At 44.2% G+C, this 17905-nt stretch overlaps 1 protein-coding gene across 1 annotated transcript in view; it reads left to right on the top strand.

Moving 5' to 3' along the window:
• The first annotated feature begins 7573 nt into the window (after window positions 1–7573).
• Window positions 7574–17905, top strand: part of LOC122541704 (pyroglutamylated RF-amide peptide receptor-like) — a 63509-nt gene continuing 53177 nt past the window's right edge. Inside the window, exon 1 of the mRNA XM_043678595.2 lies at window positions 7574–8319. Within this exon, the coding sequence (XP_043534530.2) occupies window positions 7971–8319 (349 nt within the window). The 5' untranslated portion in view covers window positions 7574–7970. The remainder of the gene's footprint in view (window positions 8320–17905) is intronic.

Raw genomic sequence — 17905 nt, forward strand, 5'->3', positions numbered from 1 at the left:
CTACAACTACAACAGCATCAACAACTGCTGGTAGAGATTTTGAGGAATCGAAGGCTGCTTGTGCTTGAGGCCCACGTTTGGAATGGAATCAGTAGATTGAGCTCAAGACTTCAAGCTGAACACTCTTTTTGGGGGACTGGTCTGCTCCTAACTTGTTTAGTCATCTCTACAATCCTATATACTGCAATGGTATGTCCTACACTGTAGGAAGCCTGCGCTTGGATCACATTCCTTTAAACTTTCTTTCCTTCATGTCCTCCTGACTCAACTATCTTTTTGGTCATCTTTGTTTTCCAATGTGCTGGAACTGTCCCATGGTCCAGTTAAACTTGACAAATTACCACAAGTGCATTTGCTATTTCTCTTGCCTCTCTTTAGCATTCTGGGGTGTATGCCATCAGGGCCAGGAGACTTATCTACTTAGCTCTATTGGTTGCCCAACACTCATTGTTTCCAGGATCTCTCCTATCTTTGTGTCCTTGTTATGCATGTCCTCCACTGAAGACAGACACAAATACCTATTCAATGCATCAGCCATTTCTGCATGTTCCATAGTGAGAGGAACTGACCAGGGTTTTTGAGGCAGCAGGCAGGACTCGAGCAAGGTGTTGCCTTCCTGGTGCCAGGGTTAAAGACATCACAGACAGGAGTGCAGGAAATCCTCAAGGATGAAGGTGGTACATGTCAGCACAAATGATGTCAGGATGAAGAGGAGGAACATACTACAGCAGGACTTGGGAGAACTAGGAAGAAGGCTGAAAAGCAGGACATCCAGGGTGGTTATGTTTGGTTTGCCTCTAGTTCCTCAGGCTGATGAGGCCAGAAACGGGGAGATAATGGACTTGAATGGGGAGCTGGTGCAGGAAGCAAGGATTTAAATTCTTGGATCGCTAGGGTATGTTTTGTGGTAAACATAAATTTATACAGGAGAGACAGTTTGCACCTTTAATAGATTGGGAACCAGCATTCTGGCAGGCAGGTTTGCTACTGCAACACAGCTGCGTTTAAACTAAGTAGTGGGGGGGGGGGGGGAGGGGAAGGGGAAGAGACAAACTGGATGTTTAAGAAGGGAATTGAAGGGAAAGTTAGAACAAGGGAAGTCAAGAAAGACAACTATCAATGAAGCAGAAAACTCAAAGAGATCATGCTGTAAGTTTGAGTGAAATAGGAGTTGATGGGAAGGGTGAGGGCAGTAACAAATTAAAAATACTATATATGAATGCATGAAGCATTAGAAATAAGATGGATGAGCTTGAGGCTCTTTTGGAAATTGGCAGATCTGATATTGTGGGGATAACTGAGACGAGGCTTCAAGTGGACAGGGCCTGGGAAATGAATATTCAAGGCTACATGTGCTATCATGAGGACAGACTGACAGGCAGAGGGGGGTGGGGTGGCCATGTTGGTAAGGGATGATATTCAGTCCCTTGGGAGGGGGGACCTAGAATTTCTCAGCTCTATCCATCCTGACTCTACATCCCCTGATTCGAAGGATAAAAAGACCCTCTTGGGATTATCTACAGGCCCCCAAACAGTAGTCTGGATGTCAGATGTAAGTTGAATTAGGAGCTGAAATTGTCTGTCGCAAAGATGTTACTACAGTTGTTATGGGGGATTTCAACATGCAGGTAGACTGGGAGAATCAGGATGGTATTGGGGACTTTGTGGAGTGCCTCTGAGATGGATTCTTAGAACAGCTGGTGCTGGAGCCTACCACGGACAAGGCAATTCTGGATCTGGTATTGTGCAACGAACCAGAATTGATCAGGGACCTCGAAGTGAAGGAGCCATTAGGAAGTAGTGACCATAATACAATAAGCTTCAAACTGCAATTTGAAAGGGAGAGGGTGCAACTGGAAGTGACAATATTTCAGTTGAATAAAGGGAACTATGGAGCTATGAGGGAGGAGCTGGCCAAAGTTCAATAGTGCAATACCTTAACAGGGATGACAGTGGAGGAACAATGGTAGATATTTCTGTGTATAATGCAGGATCAGTTCATTCCAAAAAGGAGGAAAGATGCTAGGAGGAGGTATGGGTGGCCATGGCTGATGAGGGAAGTTAAGAAACATATAAAGTTAAAAGAGAAAAAGTATAACATAGCAAAGATAAGTGGGAAAACGGAGGACTGGAAAGCTTTTAAAGAACATCAGAGGATAACTAAGAAGGAAATACGCAGAGGAAAAAATGAGGTACGAAGGTAAACTGGCCAAAAGTATAAAGGAGGATAGTAAAAGCTTTTTTAGGTATGTGAAAGGCAGAAAAATGGTTAAGACTAAAATTGGGCCCTTGAAGACAGAAACAGGGGAATATATTATGGGGAACAAAGAAATGGCAGAAGAATTGAATTGGTACTTCAGATCTGTGTTCACTGGGGAAGACACAAGCAATCTCCCTGAGGTAACAGTGGCTGAAGGACCTGAACTTAAGGGAATTAATATTTGCCAGGAATTGGTGTTGGAGAGACTGTTAGGTCTGAAGGTTGATAAGTCCCCGGGGCCTGATGGTCTACATCCCAGGATACTGAAGGAGGTGGCTCGGGAAATCGTGGATGCGTTGGTGATTATTTTCCAGAGTTCGATAGATTCAGGGTCGGTTCCTGAGGATTGGAGGGTGGTTAATGTTATACCACCTTTTAAGAAAGGTGGGAGAGAGAAAGCAGGAAATTATAGACCAGTTAATCTGACCTCAGTGGTGGGAAAGTTGCTGGAGTCTATTATAAAGGATGAAATTATGACACATCTGGATAGTAGTAACAGGATAGGTCAGAGTCAGCATGGATTTACGAAGGGGAAACATGCTTGACTAATCTTCTGGAATTTTCTGAGGATGTAACTCTGAAGATGGACGAGGGAGATCCAATAGATGTAGTGTACCTGGACTTTCTGAAAGTCCCACATAGGAGGTTAGTGAGCAAAATTAGGACGCACGGTATTGGGGGCAAAGTACTAACTTGGATTAAAAGTTGGTTGGCTGACGGGAAACAGTAGTGATAAATGGCTCCCTTTTGGAATGGCAGGCAGTGACCAGTGGGGTACCGCAGGGATCAGTGCTGGGACCGCAGCTTTTTACAATATATATTAATGATATAGATGATGGTATTAGTAATAACATTAGCAAATTTGCTGATGATACTAAGCTGGGTGGCAGGGTGAAATGTGAGGAGGATGTTAGGAGATTACAGGGTGACCTGGACAGGTTAGGTGAGTGGTCAGATGCAGTTTAATGTGGATAAGTGTATGGTTATCCACTTTGGTGGCAAGAACAGGAAGGCAGATTACTACCTAAATGGAATCAATTTAGGTAAAGGGGCAGTACAAAGAGATCTGGGTGCTCTTGTACACCAGTCAATGAAGGCAAGCATGCAGGTACAGCAGGTAGTGAAGAAGGCTAATAGCATGCTGGCCTTCGTAACAAGAGGAATTGAGTATAGAAGCAAAGAGGTTCTTCTGCAGCTGTACAGGGCCCTGGTGAGACCACACCTGGAGTATTGTGCGCAGTTCTGGTCTCCAAAATTGAGGAAAGACATTCTGGCTATTGAGGGAGTGCAGCGTAGGTTCACGAGGTCAATTCCTGGAATGGCGGGACTACCTTATGCTGAAAGACTGAAGCGACTGGGCTTGTATACCCTTGAGTTTAGAAGACTGAGAGGGGATCTGATTGAGACATATAAGATTATTAAAGGACTGGACACTCTGGAGGCAGGAAACATGTTTCCGCTGATGTGTGAGTGCCGAACCAGAGGACACAGCTTAAAAATACGGGGTAGACCATTTAGGACAGAGATTATAGCTAAAAGAGCAGATCAGAGGCTTTGCATTTTACAAATTACACCACTCCAAATTTTTATTTCTGCATTTGTTTTATTCCTTAGAAATGAAAGTCATAAATTCACGAGTTTATAAGAAGTGCTTATCTAATATTGCTTGTTCTAAACTATTGCCCAATGGTCATTTTCAGAGGACATTGCTTTCTGGAGATTTGGTTACTCTCACAGAGTTTGGAGAGTTGATAACATGACCAGCAAGTGGGTGATGGAAACAACAGAGGATAACGCAAATACAAACGGCTGCTGGTGTAGATGAGAGCCAGAGGATTATATTGGAGAATTGAGCAGACGCAAAGGAGATAACAGTGTAGTCTGAAACAATTTCTCTAAGAGGATAAAATGGTCTTTATCTCACTTCTAACATCTTCTAGAACAATCAGTAAATATTGCACCTGGAGTTATTTCACGGACTATTTTAAATCACAACACATTTACCACTTATTTTTAAATAAAAACAAATTAAATTAAAAGTTTGAACGGCATGTAATGTGCACACAAAATTCAAAGCATTGGGCTTGTAAGAGTCAAGAATCCTTTGCATTGCAGTACTTTTGCTTTTTTGAACTAAAATTCCATCCCAGATCGAGACCGTTGATGAGAAGAGCTGTCTCAGGGGTAATGATTATTGTTGAATCGATGCAACTCTAAAGAGTATTTTGGTCTCAGACAAACTTACAATTTTACAATGTTGATTATCTACAATTAGCTTTTGCTTGTGATAAATGAAAGCAAATAGGAAAGCACTGCTGAGAACATTGTGGCAAGAATAATGTGCTAATTGCGAGAATCCTCATGAATCACTACATATGGAATGAGAATCTTGACATAATTTCCCATTGTTCTAAAATATTAATGAGCAACAAACAGTACAATAGCAAACTGAGAGCAGAAACAAGGAAAGCCTTTGCCAGAAATGAATGGGAACAAGTAATTAATAAACAGATGTATTAAATAAGGCGTCATGTTGTGTGTCAGTATGGGGATAGTACGCTGAACTAATTGCTTTGCAATGTTACAATATACAGTCTGCCTCAGTAACAATCCATACAGCTTTTACATTGAGGCTTATACAGAAACATATGCAATCATTAATTCATCTGCAAAATGGCCTCTGAGGACATCACATCCTGAGGGTAATTTATGATTGGTGAAACAACTAATTAAGCAACAATCAGGGTGGCCGACTGACCACTGGTATCTTATTTGGAGTCATAGAGTCATATAGATGTAGAGCATGGAAACAGACCCTTCTGTCCAACTCACCCATGTTTACCAGATATCCTAAATTAACCTAATTCCATTTGCCTGCATTTGCCCCAAATGCTTTAAACCCTCTCTATTCATTTACCCATCCAGATGCCTTTTAAATGTTGTAATTGTACCAGCCTCTACACTTCCTCTGGTAGCTCATTCCATATATGCAATATTCTCTGCATGAAATCATTGCCCCTTAGGTCCCTTTTAAATCTTTCCCCTCCCACCTTAAACCTATGCCCTCTGGTTTTGAACTCCCCTACCCTGGGGAAAATACATTGGCTATTCACCCTCTCCATGGCCCTCTTGATCTAATAAACCTCTATAAAGTCCCCCCTTATCCTCTGATGCTGCAGGGAAAACAGCCCAAGCTTATTCAACCTCTCTCTATAGCTCAAATCCTCCAACCCTGGTAACATCCTTCTAAATCTTTTCTGAACCCTTTCAAGTTTAACAACATCCTTCCTATAGCAGGGAGACCAGAATTGAATGCAGTATTCCAAAAGTGGCCTAACCAATGCCCTTTACAGCCGCAGCACGACCTCCCAACTCAATGCACTGACCGATAAAGGCAATCATACCAAAAGTCTTCTTCACCACCCTGTCTACCTGCAAATCCACTTTCAAGGAACTATGAACGTGCACTCCAAGTTTGGCAACACTCCCCAAGACCTTACCATCAAGTGTTATAAGTCTTGTTTGGGTCAACTGTTAATTTATTTCATGCAATAAATGCAGCCAGCCCACAAGGGTGGCTTACTGAAAGGAAAATGTGCTGGTTTGGGTTGCTGCAATACAATGTAGTCATGTTGTAGGCTGCTGCAAAAGGAGATGTTGTTGTACTGGCAGTGGCACTGGATTAGTAATCTGCTGGTTGAGGCTAATGCACCACAGACATGAGCACAAATCCCACTATCATTTGGATAAGCCTCAAGTTCTTTGTTCAAATGGTATTTGTCTGTATTTCCCTGTATGCTGGTTTTGCAGTAGGCATTGCTACCTGAACGTTGGAAATGGGTGATGCTTTCAAAGAGTCACTCTCTCACAAGGTACTGAACTGACTGTTAAAACAGCATATCCTCGTATTTTTTTGCAAAGCCTTTAAATGCCCATCAGTTTGTGTGTGTCTGTTTTTGTGTGTGTGTGTGTTTAAGTGGGTGTATGTGTTTGTGTGTGAGTCTGTGTGTGTGTATATGTGTTTGTCAGTGTGAGACTGCGCGAGGGAGAATGAGTGTATGTGTGTGTGTGAGAGAGAGACTAAGAGTGTGTGTGTGTGTGAGACTGAGCGAGTGTGTGACTGTGAGAGATAGTGAGTGTGTTTGTGTGTGTGAGGCTGTGTGAGAGAGTGTGTGTGAAGCTGTGTGAGAGTGTGTGTGTGAAAGAGAGATTGTGAGAGGGTGTGTGTGTGAGAGAGAGAGTGCATGTGTGTGTGAGAGACTGAGTGTGTGTGTGAGACTGAGCGAGTGTGAGATTGTGAGAGATAGTCAGTGTGTGAGACCGTGTGTGAGACTATGTGAGAGAGTGTGAGTGTGTGTGAAGCTGTTTGAGAGAGAGAGTGTGACACTGTGTGAGAGAGAGTGAGTGTGTGTGAGAGAGAGAGACTGAGAGGGTGTGTGTGTGAGACTGTGAGAGAGAGTATGTGTGTGTGAGAGAGTGAGAGTGTGAGTGTGAGAGAGAGACTGTGTGAGAGAGTGTGAGTGTGTGTGAGGCTGTGTGAGAGAGAATGAGTGTGTGTGAGAGAGAAACTGTGTGGGAGGGTGTGTGTGTGTGAGACTGTGAGAAGAGCGCATGTGTGTGTGAGACTGTGTGAGTGTGAGTGTGTGTGAGACTGTGAGAGAGTGAGCATGTGTGTGAGTGAGTGTGTGTGTGTGAGAGAAAGACTGTGAGTGTGTGAGAGAGAAACTATGTGAGAGAGTGTGAGTGTGTGTGTGAGAGAGTGAGAGTGTGTGTGTGTGAGAGAGAGTGTGTGTGTGTGAGGCTGTGTGAGAGAGTGAGTGTGTGTGAGGCTGTGTGAGAGAGAATGAGTGTGTGTGTGAGAGGGTGTGTGTGTGAGACTGTGTGAGAAGAGTGCATGTGTGTGAGTGTGTGAGAGAGACAGAGAGAGTGAGTATGTGTGTGTGTGTGAGAGAGAGACTGTGTGTGTGTGAGAGAGAGAGAGAGACTATATGAGAGAGTGTGTGTGATACTGAGAGAGAGTGTGTGTGTGTGTGTGTGGCTGTGTGAGAGAATGTGAGTGTGTGTGAGAGAGCGTGTGTGTGAGACTGCGTGAGAGAGTGTGTGTGTGTCTGTGAGAGACTGTGTGCGAGAGTGACTGTGTGAGTGTGTGTGTATGAGACTGTGATAATGTGAGAGTGTAAGTGTTTGTGAGACTGTATGCGTGTGTGTGACTGTGAGTGTGTGTGTGTGACTGAGAGAGTCTGTGTGTGTGATTGTGAGAGTGTGTGAGTGTGTGCATGACTGTGAGAGAGTGTGTAAGTGGGTGTGTGACTGTGTGAGTATGTGTATCAGTGTGTTGATGCCACTGTGCTAACGCAGCTAGGTTTAGTGGTACCTTTGCAGATTCTCCCAGTCTTCAGCAAAACAGGTGCCAATGAGTTAAATTCAAGTCAGTGTCTGATTGCTGTGCATGTGACTTCAGAGAGAATTCATCGTCTTTTGGAACAAGCTGGCGGCTCTCAAGTCCACAGTCTGCCTCTCATGCTGAAGCCACCACCGTTTTGCAACTCGAATTTGTTTAATGAGCGCACTCCCGTTGGAGTTGGAGTTAGAGTTGGAGTTGGCAGTGCTAGTTGGCACTTTGGATGACTGAACAAAACTGGCAATCTTTCAGAAAGCTTCCAAAGCCGTTCAAAAGAGAGGGCAGGAAGAATCCAAGGACAATAAAACAATGAGAAGGACCGACTCCTTCAACGTGACCCCCGAGATCCTGAACCAGATGCTGAATTTTTATAACCTCTCCCGGCAGAAATTCATCCAGACTTACAAACTGCAGCCTCTCGTCTACATCCCTGAACTGCCGTTCGCCGCGAAGGTAACTTTCGTGGTGGTTTACTGCGCGATCTTCCTGCTCGCTTTCTGTGGGAACACACTGGTGCTGTGTATTGTGAAACGGGGTAAGCGATCTCGGACGGTCACCACAATCTTCATCTGCTCCCTGGCCGTCAGCGACCTCCTCATTACCTTTTTCTGCATCCCATTCACCTTACTGCAGAACATCTCATCTCAATGGGTTGGAGGTGAGTGTATATCACATGTTATTCTACAGTCCTAATGTGGTTAAACTGATAAATAAATGCATCTCGAGACCAGGATCTGGGACCACAAAATAAAACAACTGGCTCTGTATTTATATTTTGAGTCAAATTCTCTCCATGTGAGTTTCCTGTAAAGCACTTATTTATATTTTACATTTATTTAATCCGGTTAGAATCCCTAAGAATCTACCCACTCCTCCTCCAAGACTTAACGCGAAAGGGCTTAAAATGCAGCAGCATCTGTATAAGATCAGAAAGGATTCCATCCCCAGCTCCCCATTCCCGAGGTGGATTGTCAATTTTAGTCACCAGTCACACTGCGTCCCCTGCAGTATAAATTTGTTCCCTGCACTCGGCACCATTAACTTCTACTGAGACTTTGGTGAGTGGGTGAGGATGTAAAAACATAGGAAACAGGAGCTGAAGTAGGCCATTCGGCCCTTTGAGTCTTCTCCTCCATTCAATCTGATCATCCAGCTCAAGCCCCTGTTCCCACTTTCTCCCCATATCCCTTGATTTCTTAAACCCGAAGAAATGTACCTAACACCCACTTGAAAACATTCAATGTTTTAGGCTGAATGGCTTTCTGTGGCAGAGAATTCCACAGACTCACTGCTCCCTTAGGGTAGCATGGTGGCTCAGTGGTTAGCACTGTTGCCTCACAGCCCTAGGGACCCGGGTTCAATTCCCACCTTGGGCAACTGTCTGTGTGGAGTTTGCACATTCTCCCCGTGTCTGCGTGGGTTTCCTCCAGGTGCTCCAGTTTCCTCCCACAGTCCGAAGATGTGCAGGTGAGGTGAATTGGCCATGTTAAATTGCCCATAGTGTTAGATGCACTAGTTAGGGGTTAACATATGGGAATGGGTCTGGGCGGGTTGCTCTTCAAAGGGTTAGTGTGGACTTGTTGGGCCAAAGGGCCTGTTTCCACACTGTAGGGAATCTAATCTAATCTAGTTTAACAAATTTCTCCTCGTCTCAGTCCTACCCCGTATCCTTAGACTCTGACCCTTGGTTCTGGATTCCTGGTCTTGTTTAGTCATCAGTCTTGTCTCAAAGCGGGACTCACTGATTATTTAATGCACATTTTAATTAAAGTTAGATCTCTCAAAAGTACATGTCTTTCTTTTATTGTTACTTAAGGGAATGAGCAATGTAACCAAAATCAAATTTCTGTGTAGAGAATCATGTAACATAGAAAATAAAATAAAACCTGTTTCAGAATATATATGTTAAATTTAAAAAAAATTCCAAGTTGTCAATTTTCCCCTTCCCTGTTCTTGTATTTCATATGTTCCAACAAATTCCCCTTTCAGCTGTTCGTGGAACATTTAAAGAGCTTTGGCCAAACTAACATGTTGAATGCAGTAATCTCAGCTCTGCCGTTTACAAACAGCCTTTCACTGTTTCTGTCCTGATGAAGGGTCGGAGCCTGAAATGGCGACTTTCCCGCACCTCGGATGCTGTCTGACCTGCTGTGTATCTCCAGCTCCACACCCTACTGACTCTGGCTTCCAGCATCTGCGATCTTTACTGTCTCCTTTTCACTGTGTCGGTTTGTTCCTGCCATCCTTATTACTGACTGAACTCTGACCACAGGCACGCATGTATGACAAGTCTTTTCCTTGCTGGGTGAAACTATGTTTTAAAAAATTCTCAAGGTCAGGTTCGTAGGAGAGTAGTCTGACACAGAACAAACGACCAAGAGGCGAGTCTGCTAGAATATGGGCATTTTATTCCCCGCAGCGTCGCCACAACCAACGGGTCTGGCTTATACTCACTCTACATGTTACCGGAACTGGGAGCCGTCAGTTCTCGTAGAGCGGTTGCCAACAACCCACGCTCGGCGGTTAAACGTAACCCCGGAGCAGACTCACCGAACTGGAGACTTTTCCAGCTGATATACTCTTTTCCAGATATAAACATTCATGTGAACAGCAGAGCAAGGCTAAAAAACACATTCCATTCTGGTTACATACAGATAAGAAGATTCACACGGGGAGGTGTGTAATAAGATTCACACGGGACTAAGCAACACCTCCATTCCGGTTAGATTCACAAATGTATTGGGACATAATTTTTAACCGTTTCACCACATTCCACTGCTTGGCCCAATACATGTGTTACATTATGATTCACACATGTATTGGGACATAATTTTACACCACATTCCACTGCTTGGCCCAATACATGTGTTACATTATGCTTAATTCAGTTCAATTCGTTTCAGTTAATTTCAGTTCAGTCAATTCAGTGTAGTTCAATTCAGCTCAGTTCAGGTCTGTTCAGTTCAATTCAATTGTGTTCAATTCAGTTCCGTCCATTTCAATTCAATTTAGCTCAGTTCCATTTTGTTCCGTTCAATTTGATTCACTTCAGTTCCACTCAGTTCAGTTCAGTTCAATCCCATTCAATTCTGTTAACTCCGCTTCAGCTTTTTGGACATGCCCACATCCTCCGCTGTACCCCAGGCAAGGGGTTCTTCGGCAGGACTGGGATCCTCTCTCAAACAAACTGCCACGTACATGCCCACATCCATGCCATCCCGGGACGGTCGGGACCTCCACAGTTTGTTCTTCTGGTTTCTTAGTCTTTTTCCAAAACATTGTTCTGTATCAAAATCTCTCCTCAATTGTGATTGACCCTGCTCGCAGCGCCAAATGTTTTAAAAAATTCTCAAGGTCAGGTTCGTAGGAGAGTAGTCTGACACAGAACAAACGACCAAGAGGCGAGTCTGCTAGAATATGGGCATTTTATTCCCCGCAGCGTCGCCACAACCAACGGGTCTGGCTTATACTCACTCTACATGTTACCGGAACTGGGAGCCGTCAGTTCTCGTAGAGCGGTTGCCAACAACCCACGCTCGGCGGTTAAACGTAACCCCGGAGCAGACTCACCGAACTGGAGACTTTTCCAGCTGATATACTCTTTTCCAGATATAAACATTCATGTGAACAGCAGAGCAAGGCTAAAAAACACATTCCATTCTGGTTACATACAGATAAGAAGATTCACACGGGGAGGTGTGTAATAAGATTCACACGGGACTAAGCAACACCTCCATTCCGGTTAGATTCACACATGTATTGGGACATAATTTTTAACCGTTTCACCACAAACTATCACTGTCAATCATCATTAACCGGTGTATACTCCATGCTGATGCCCATATCAAATGCAGCCCTCTTGCCAATTAATCTCATGTAGTATGAATGTTGATTTTACCCTTAAATTGGCATTCTTGCAAATTAGCCTGATGATTGCAATACAAACATCTTCGAATCTGTCTCCTTTCAACAGTGCTCAGGCTCCGTACAACAAAATGATGTTTATTGGCAAAACTTTAATTTTTAATACCTTCACCAAACATGGTGCGGAGTCTTGCTCTCCTGAAGACTGGTGACAGGGGAAGATAATATGACGGGTCGGTGCTGGAGAGATTCATGCCACCCCACTACTCGTCTTTCTGGTTCCTGTCTCTCCCCGACTCCCTGCGATCACCCTAGTAAGTAACTTCTTCTGTGTGGATTTCTGGCTCAATGTGACCTCTAATGTGATACTGCTGTTCACAGAGCCACTAGCCTCTTGGCTGGCAGCTTCAGGAGGGGTTGGAAAATGATCCTGTGGCAAAGCTCACTATTTAACTCCAAGTACCTAATAGGTATAAGATAGCATGCTGGCACAGTGGCTCAGTGGTTAGCACTGCTGCCGCACAGCACCGGGGATGTTGGTTTGATTCCAACCTCAGGTGTGGAGTTTGCACATTCTCCCCCCCCCCCCCGTGTCTGTGTGGGTTTTCTCTGGATGCTCTGGTTTCTACTCAAAGTCCCAAAGATGTGCAGGTTAGGTGAATTGGCCCTGGTGCCCAGGAATGTGCAGGTTAAGTGAATTGGCTACAGTGTCCAGGAATGTGCAGGTTAGGTGAATTGGCTACAGTGTCCAGGAATGTGCAGGTTAGGTGAATTGGCCCTGGTGCCCAGGAATGTGCAGGTTAGGTGAATTGGCCCTGGTGCCCAGGAATGTGCAGGTTAGGTGAATTGGCTACAGTGTCCAGGAATGTGCAGGTTAGGTGAATTGGCTACAGTGTCCAGGAATGTGCAGGTTAGGTGAATTGGCCCTGGTGCCCAGGAATGTGCAGGTTAGGTGAATTGGCCCTGGTGCCCAGGAATGTGAAGGCTAGGTGAATTGGCCCTGGTGCCCAGGAATGTGAAGGCTAGGTGAATTGGCCCTGGTGCCCAGGAATGTGCAGGTTAGGTGAATTGGCCCTGGTGCCCAGGAATGTGCAGGTTAGGTGAATTGGCCCTGATGCCCAGGAATGTGCAGGTTAGGTGAATTGGCCCTGGTGCCCAGGAATGTGCAGGTTAGGTGAATTGGCTACTGTGTCCAGGAATGTGAAGGCTAGGTGAATTGGCCCTGGTGCCCAGGAATGTGCAGGTTAGGTGAATTGGCCCTGGTGCCCAGGAATGTGCAGGTTAGGTGAATTGGCCCTGGTGCCCAGGAATGTGCAGGTTAGGTGAATTGGCCCTGGTGCCCAGGAATGTGCAGGTTAGGTGAATTGGCCCTGGTGCCCAGGAATGTGCAGGTTAGGTGAATTGGCCCTGGTGCCCAGGAATGTGCAGGTTAGGTGAATTGGCTACAGTGTCCAGGGACGTGCAGGTTAGGTGGATTAGCCATGGGAAATGAAGGGTCAGTATAAGGAGTTGAGTCTGAATGGGATATTCTTTGCAGGGTTAGTATGGGCCGAATGACCTGCTTCCACACTGCAGAGATTCTATACTACAGTGGGCTTTGCCATGTGCAGTGATGGAGGGTTTTCCCATATCTATTGTTAAATTTGTCATCACACTAAGATCAGAACGTGGAATATTTCAATAAGGATTGGCTTCTCTAAGCCTGCTAACATTCCCAGGTCTTCAATACAACTTTCTTGTTTGACTCAGTAAAGCATAGCTTTACCCAGGCCCATTTAATTAATGCTTCCCTATCTGTTTAGCATGTTTCCATCAATTGCTGTTCAGCAAGTGTTTGGAAACCACCGAAACGCCTTACACTATTTTCTTAGCATGTTGTTAATCATATTGCATTCTTAAACCTCTGCAAGCTTTGAAATCTGCTGCCTCTGCTGTTCCCTCCGACTCTGATAAAAACCTAAACTTACAAAGCGGCAAGCTTTTTGAGAATGTGACGAGAGGAAAAAGACAGACGTTTTTTTTTGAAGAACATGAACTAACCAAATCCTTTAAATATTATAGTTTTCTTAGATAACACCAGTGTAAAAAAATAAATCATAATATTGTTTCAGGTCCAGTGACCCTTTCCAAGGTCTGTTCTGAAGGGAGATCACTGGACCCAAAAGGTTAACTCTGATTTCTCTCCACAGATGCTGCCAGACATGCTGAGCTTTTCCAGCAATTTCTCTTCTTGTTTCTAATTTCCAGCATCCATAGTTTTTCATTTCTTTTCTTAATATTGTCACAGTGTTAGTGCAACAAAGAGATTACACAGTATATAATTACAGTACACCACTTATCAGGATAGAGAAAAAAAATCAAAATATTCCAGAGGGAATTAGATGATTTTTTTTGAGCTAGAAATAAAGTGCAAGAGTATTGGTGAAAAATGCAGGAAATTGGCAGACAGTATTGACGCTCATTTGAAGAGCTGGTCCAGGCATGATGGGCCAAATGGTCTCATTCTGCACCATAACATTCAGCGAAATGTTGCAACATATATTTTTAAAATGTATCAAATAAACCAAGAACTGCAGATGCTGGAAATCTGAAACAGAAATCGCTGGAGAAACTCAGCAGATCTGGAATCATCAGTCGCGAGAAAGCAGAGTCATCATTGTGGACCCAGTGACCCTACATCTGAACAAGTGATTCTTTGGAAAAGGCGGGAAATATGGTGGAGAGGGGTGGGGGTTGGGGTTAAAGGAGCAATAGGATAGGTGAAGATGTAGCGCAGAGAGAGAGAGAACTAGTTAGGCAATCAAAGGGTTAGATGATGGTAGACCAGGGAAGTGGGAACTATAAATATGAAAATGGACTGGTCGTGCTGAAAGCAGCCCATGTGATGACACGACCTGGTTTGTTGGGGAGGTGGGGAAAGGACATGAAAACAGGGATTCAGGTTCCAAAATCATTGAACTCAAAGCTGAGTCCCAAAGGCTGCAGGGTCCCCAAGCAGAAAATGAGGTGTTGTCCTTTCAGCTTGCACTGAGCCTCACTGGAGCACTGCAGCAAGTCTGAGATGGAATTGTCAGCCATGCAACACAGGGGTGCATTGAAGTGACAGGCAACAGGAAGCTCAACGGCAATTTTGCAGACAGAGCGTAGTTTTGCAAAGCGGTCGCCTAGTCTGCATTCTGTCTGCCCAGTGTAGAGGAAGCCACATTGTGAGCAGGAGAAAGTGAGGTCTGCAGGTGCTGGAGATCAGAGCCAAAAAGTATGATGCTGGAAAAGCACAGCTCGTCACTGGTATCCTCAGTAACTCAGAAACCTAGACACTGGAGACAAGGGTTCATGGCACACTACTGCCAGTATATTTTCAAAAGTTGCAGCACAAAAGCATGGTAGTTCAGTGGCTAGCACTGCTGCCTCACAGCGCCAGTAACCCAGCTTTGTTTCCACCCTCGGGCGACTGCCTGTGTGGAGTTTGCACATTCTCCCTGTGTCTCTGTGGGTTTCTTCTGGGTGTTCTGGGTTTTTTATTCCACAGTCCAAAAATGTGTAAGGTGGAGGTGGATTGGCCATGCTAAATCACCCATAGTGTCCAAGGATGTGCAGGCTGTGGGGATTAGTCATTAGTCATAGGAAGTGCAGGGTTACAGGGTTAGGTGTGGGTGGGGTGTACTTCAGAGGATCAGTGTGGATTCAATGGGATGAATGGCCTGCTTCTACACTGTAGGAAGTTTTTCTATTCTGTTCTAAAAGCAGGGTGATTAGGGTTGGGTAGTAATGACTGGCTCAATCAATGACACCCATATTCAATGAACAAATAATAAAATAAATGAGTAATGCTGCTGTAAAATCCATCTGGTACACAGATGTTCTTCAGGGAAGGAACTCTGCCATTCTTACCTGGTCTGGTCTACACACAGCCATGTTGGGTTGGCTCTTAACTGCCCTCTGAAATGGCCCAGCAAGTCATTCCATCCAAGGGCAACAAATGCCAGTGACCCCTATATCACTTCAAATGGGTTAAGAAAAACATTTGGAGCAGGTAATGGTCCACCTAGATTGTAAGAGTTAATGGTCTCATTGTGAAGGCACTGCTGGCTAGCAGTGACTATAATGTTATTGAATTTTACATTCGATTTGAGGGAGAGAGGTGTGGGTCCAAGACTATTTTTAACATTTAAATAAACTCAACTATGAGCATATGAAAACAGAGCTGACAAAGGTGGGTTAGCAAATTTAAGTTAGAGGATAGGTTGACAGAGATGCAGTGGCAGACATTAAATGGACAATTTCAAAATACACAGAATAAATAAATTTCAACAATAAAGAAAAATCCATGGAACAGTTAAAAATAGATCAAACCAGAAGTCAAAGCATCTAATTGTGTGAAGACAGGCGTAACCTCATCAAATTGAATAGAATGTAAGTAACAGTGAAAATTAAAAATGACTAAGGTTGAAAAAAAATTAGAGTATGAGAGAAAAATATCCAGAAATATAAATGAAGGAAGTGATTCTAGAAACGTTTTAGAGTCAAAAGAGATAAAAAAAAATGAGTATTGATGCCATAGAAAATGAGTCTGCGGGATTAATAATGGAAAATAAAGAAATGGCAGATGTATTTAATAGATTTTTTTTATCAGTCTTCACAATTAAGGATACAAGTAAAATCCCAGAATCTGTGACAAATCAGGAAGTGTCAGGGCATGAGAAACACAGGAAAAATTGCAATCACCACAGAAATGCTGCGGATGGACCTCCAGGCAAATGTGCCCAAGTCCTGATGGACTTGATCCTGGCGTCTTATAAGAAATAGGTAGTGAGATAACCGATGCACTGGATCAATTTGGGGACAATCCCCTTAGACTGGGCAATTACAAATATAACTCCTTTACCCAAAAATGGAGGATGGCAGACAGCAGCAACATGTATGATCCTAGGGGTCTTGACAGGGCAGATGTGGAAATGATGCTTCCATTTGGGAAAATCTACAACGAGGAGGCTACTGTTTGAAAATAAGGTATCATCTACTTAAAACAGACAAATTAATTATCTTTCTCTCGCAGAGCCATTGGGATCCACAGCACAGAACAAGGCCCTTCACCCCATTGCATCTGTGCCGGTTAAAAACTACCTAACTATTCTTATCCCATTTTCCAACCCATAGCCTTGTATGCCTTGGCTTCACAAGTGCACATCTAAATGCCTCTTCAATGTGATGAGGGTTTCTGCCTCTCCCATTCTTACAGGCAGTGAGTTCCAGATTCCCAGCAGCCTCTGGGTGAAAATGTCTTTCTCACATCTCCTGTAAACCCTTTGCCCCTTCCCTTAAATCTATATCGCCTGGTCATTGATCCCTCCATCAAGGGACTGGGCTGGGGGAGTCCAAAACTAGAGGCCATAGGTTTAGGGTGAGAGGGGAAAGATATAAAAGGGACCTAAGGGGCAACATTTTCACACAGAGGATGGTGTGTGTATGGAAGTGTGTATGCCAGAGGAAGTGGAGGAGGCTGGTGCAATTACAACATTTAAAAGGTATCTGGATGGGTATGTGAATAGGAAGAATTTAGAGGGATATGGGCCAAGTGCTGGCACATGGGTCTAGATTAATTTAGGATGTCTGGTTGGCATGGACAATTTGGACCGAAGGGTCAGTTTCCGTGCTATACATCTCCATCAGTCTATGACTCTATGTCTTCCTTATCAGTGGCCCTCAACACTTTATACATCTCATCATGTCCCCTCTCAATCTCCTCTGTTCTAAGGAAAATGACCCCAATCTCTATTCAGGATTGAAACACTCCAGCCCAGGCAACATCTGTGGAGTGTGGGTTTTGAAACTCTCTTCCTTAAAAGGCTGTGGAAACAGAGGCTTTGAATGTTTTAAGGCTGAAGTAGGTAATTTCTTGCTAAGCAAGGAACTGAAAATTTCTCTGGGGTACGGGGGGAGAATGTGAATTTGATGTTGCAATTATATCAGCCATGATCTTATTGAGTGTCCAGTGCAGGATCAACGACTGTTTGCATGGTCATATATGGCGAAAGTGAGGACTGCAGATGCTGGGGGTCAGAGTCAAAGAGTGTGGTGCTGGAAAAGCGCAGCAGGTCAGGAAGATCCGAGGAACAGAAAACCGACATTTCGGGCATAAGCCCTTCATTTCTGATGAAGGCTGTATGCCCGAAACGTTGATTCTCCTGCTCCTCGGATGCTGCCTGACCGGCTGTGCTTTTCCAGCACCACACTCTTCGACTTATGCCCATATATGTGTGTGTGTGTGGTTGGCTATTTCCACATTCCTAATGAGTAATGGTGGTCATACAGTGTGTCTTTCACTGCCAGGCACTAGCCTCTGGAATTCCTTCATACCCTCTCTGCTTTGTTTCCTCTCT

Source organism: Chiloscyllium plagiosum, unplaced genomic scaffold (genome assembly GCF_037043375.1).
Source record: "Chiloscyllium plagiosum isolate Xiang-an unplaced genomic scaffold, Cpla_swu_hap1 HiC_scaffold_43, whole genome shotgun sequence".
Classification (NCBI taxonomy): domain Eukaryota; kingdom Metazoa; phylum Chordata; class Chondrichthyes; order Orectolobiformes; family Hemiscylliidae; genus Chiloscyllium; species Chiloscyllium plagiosum.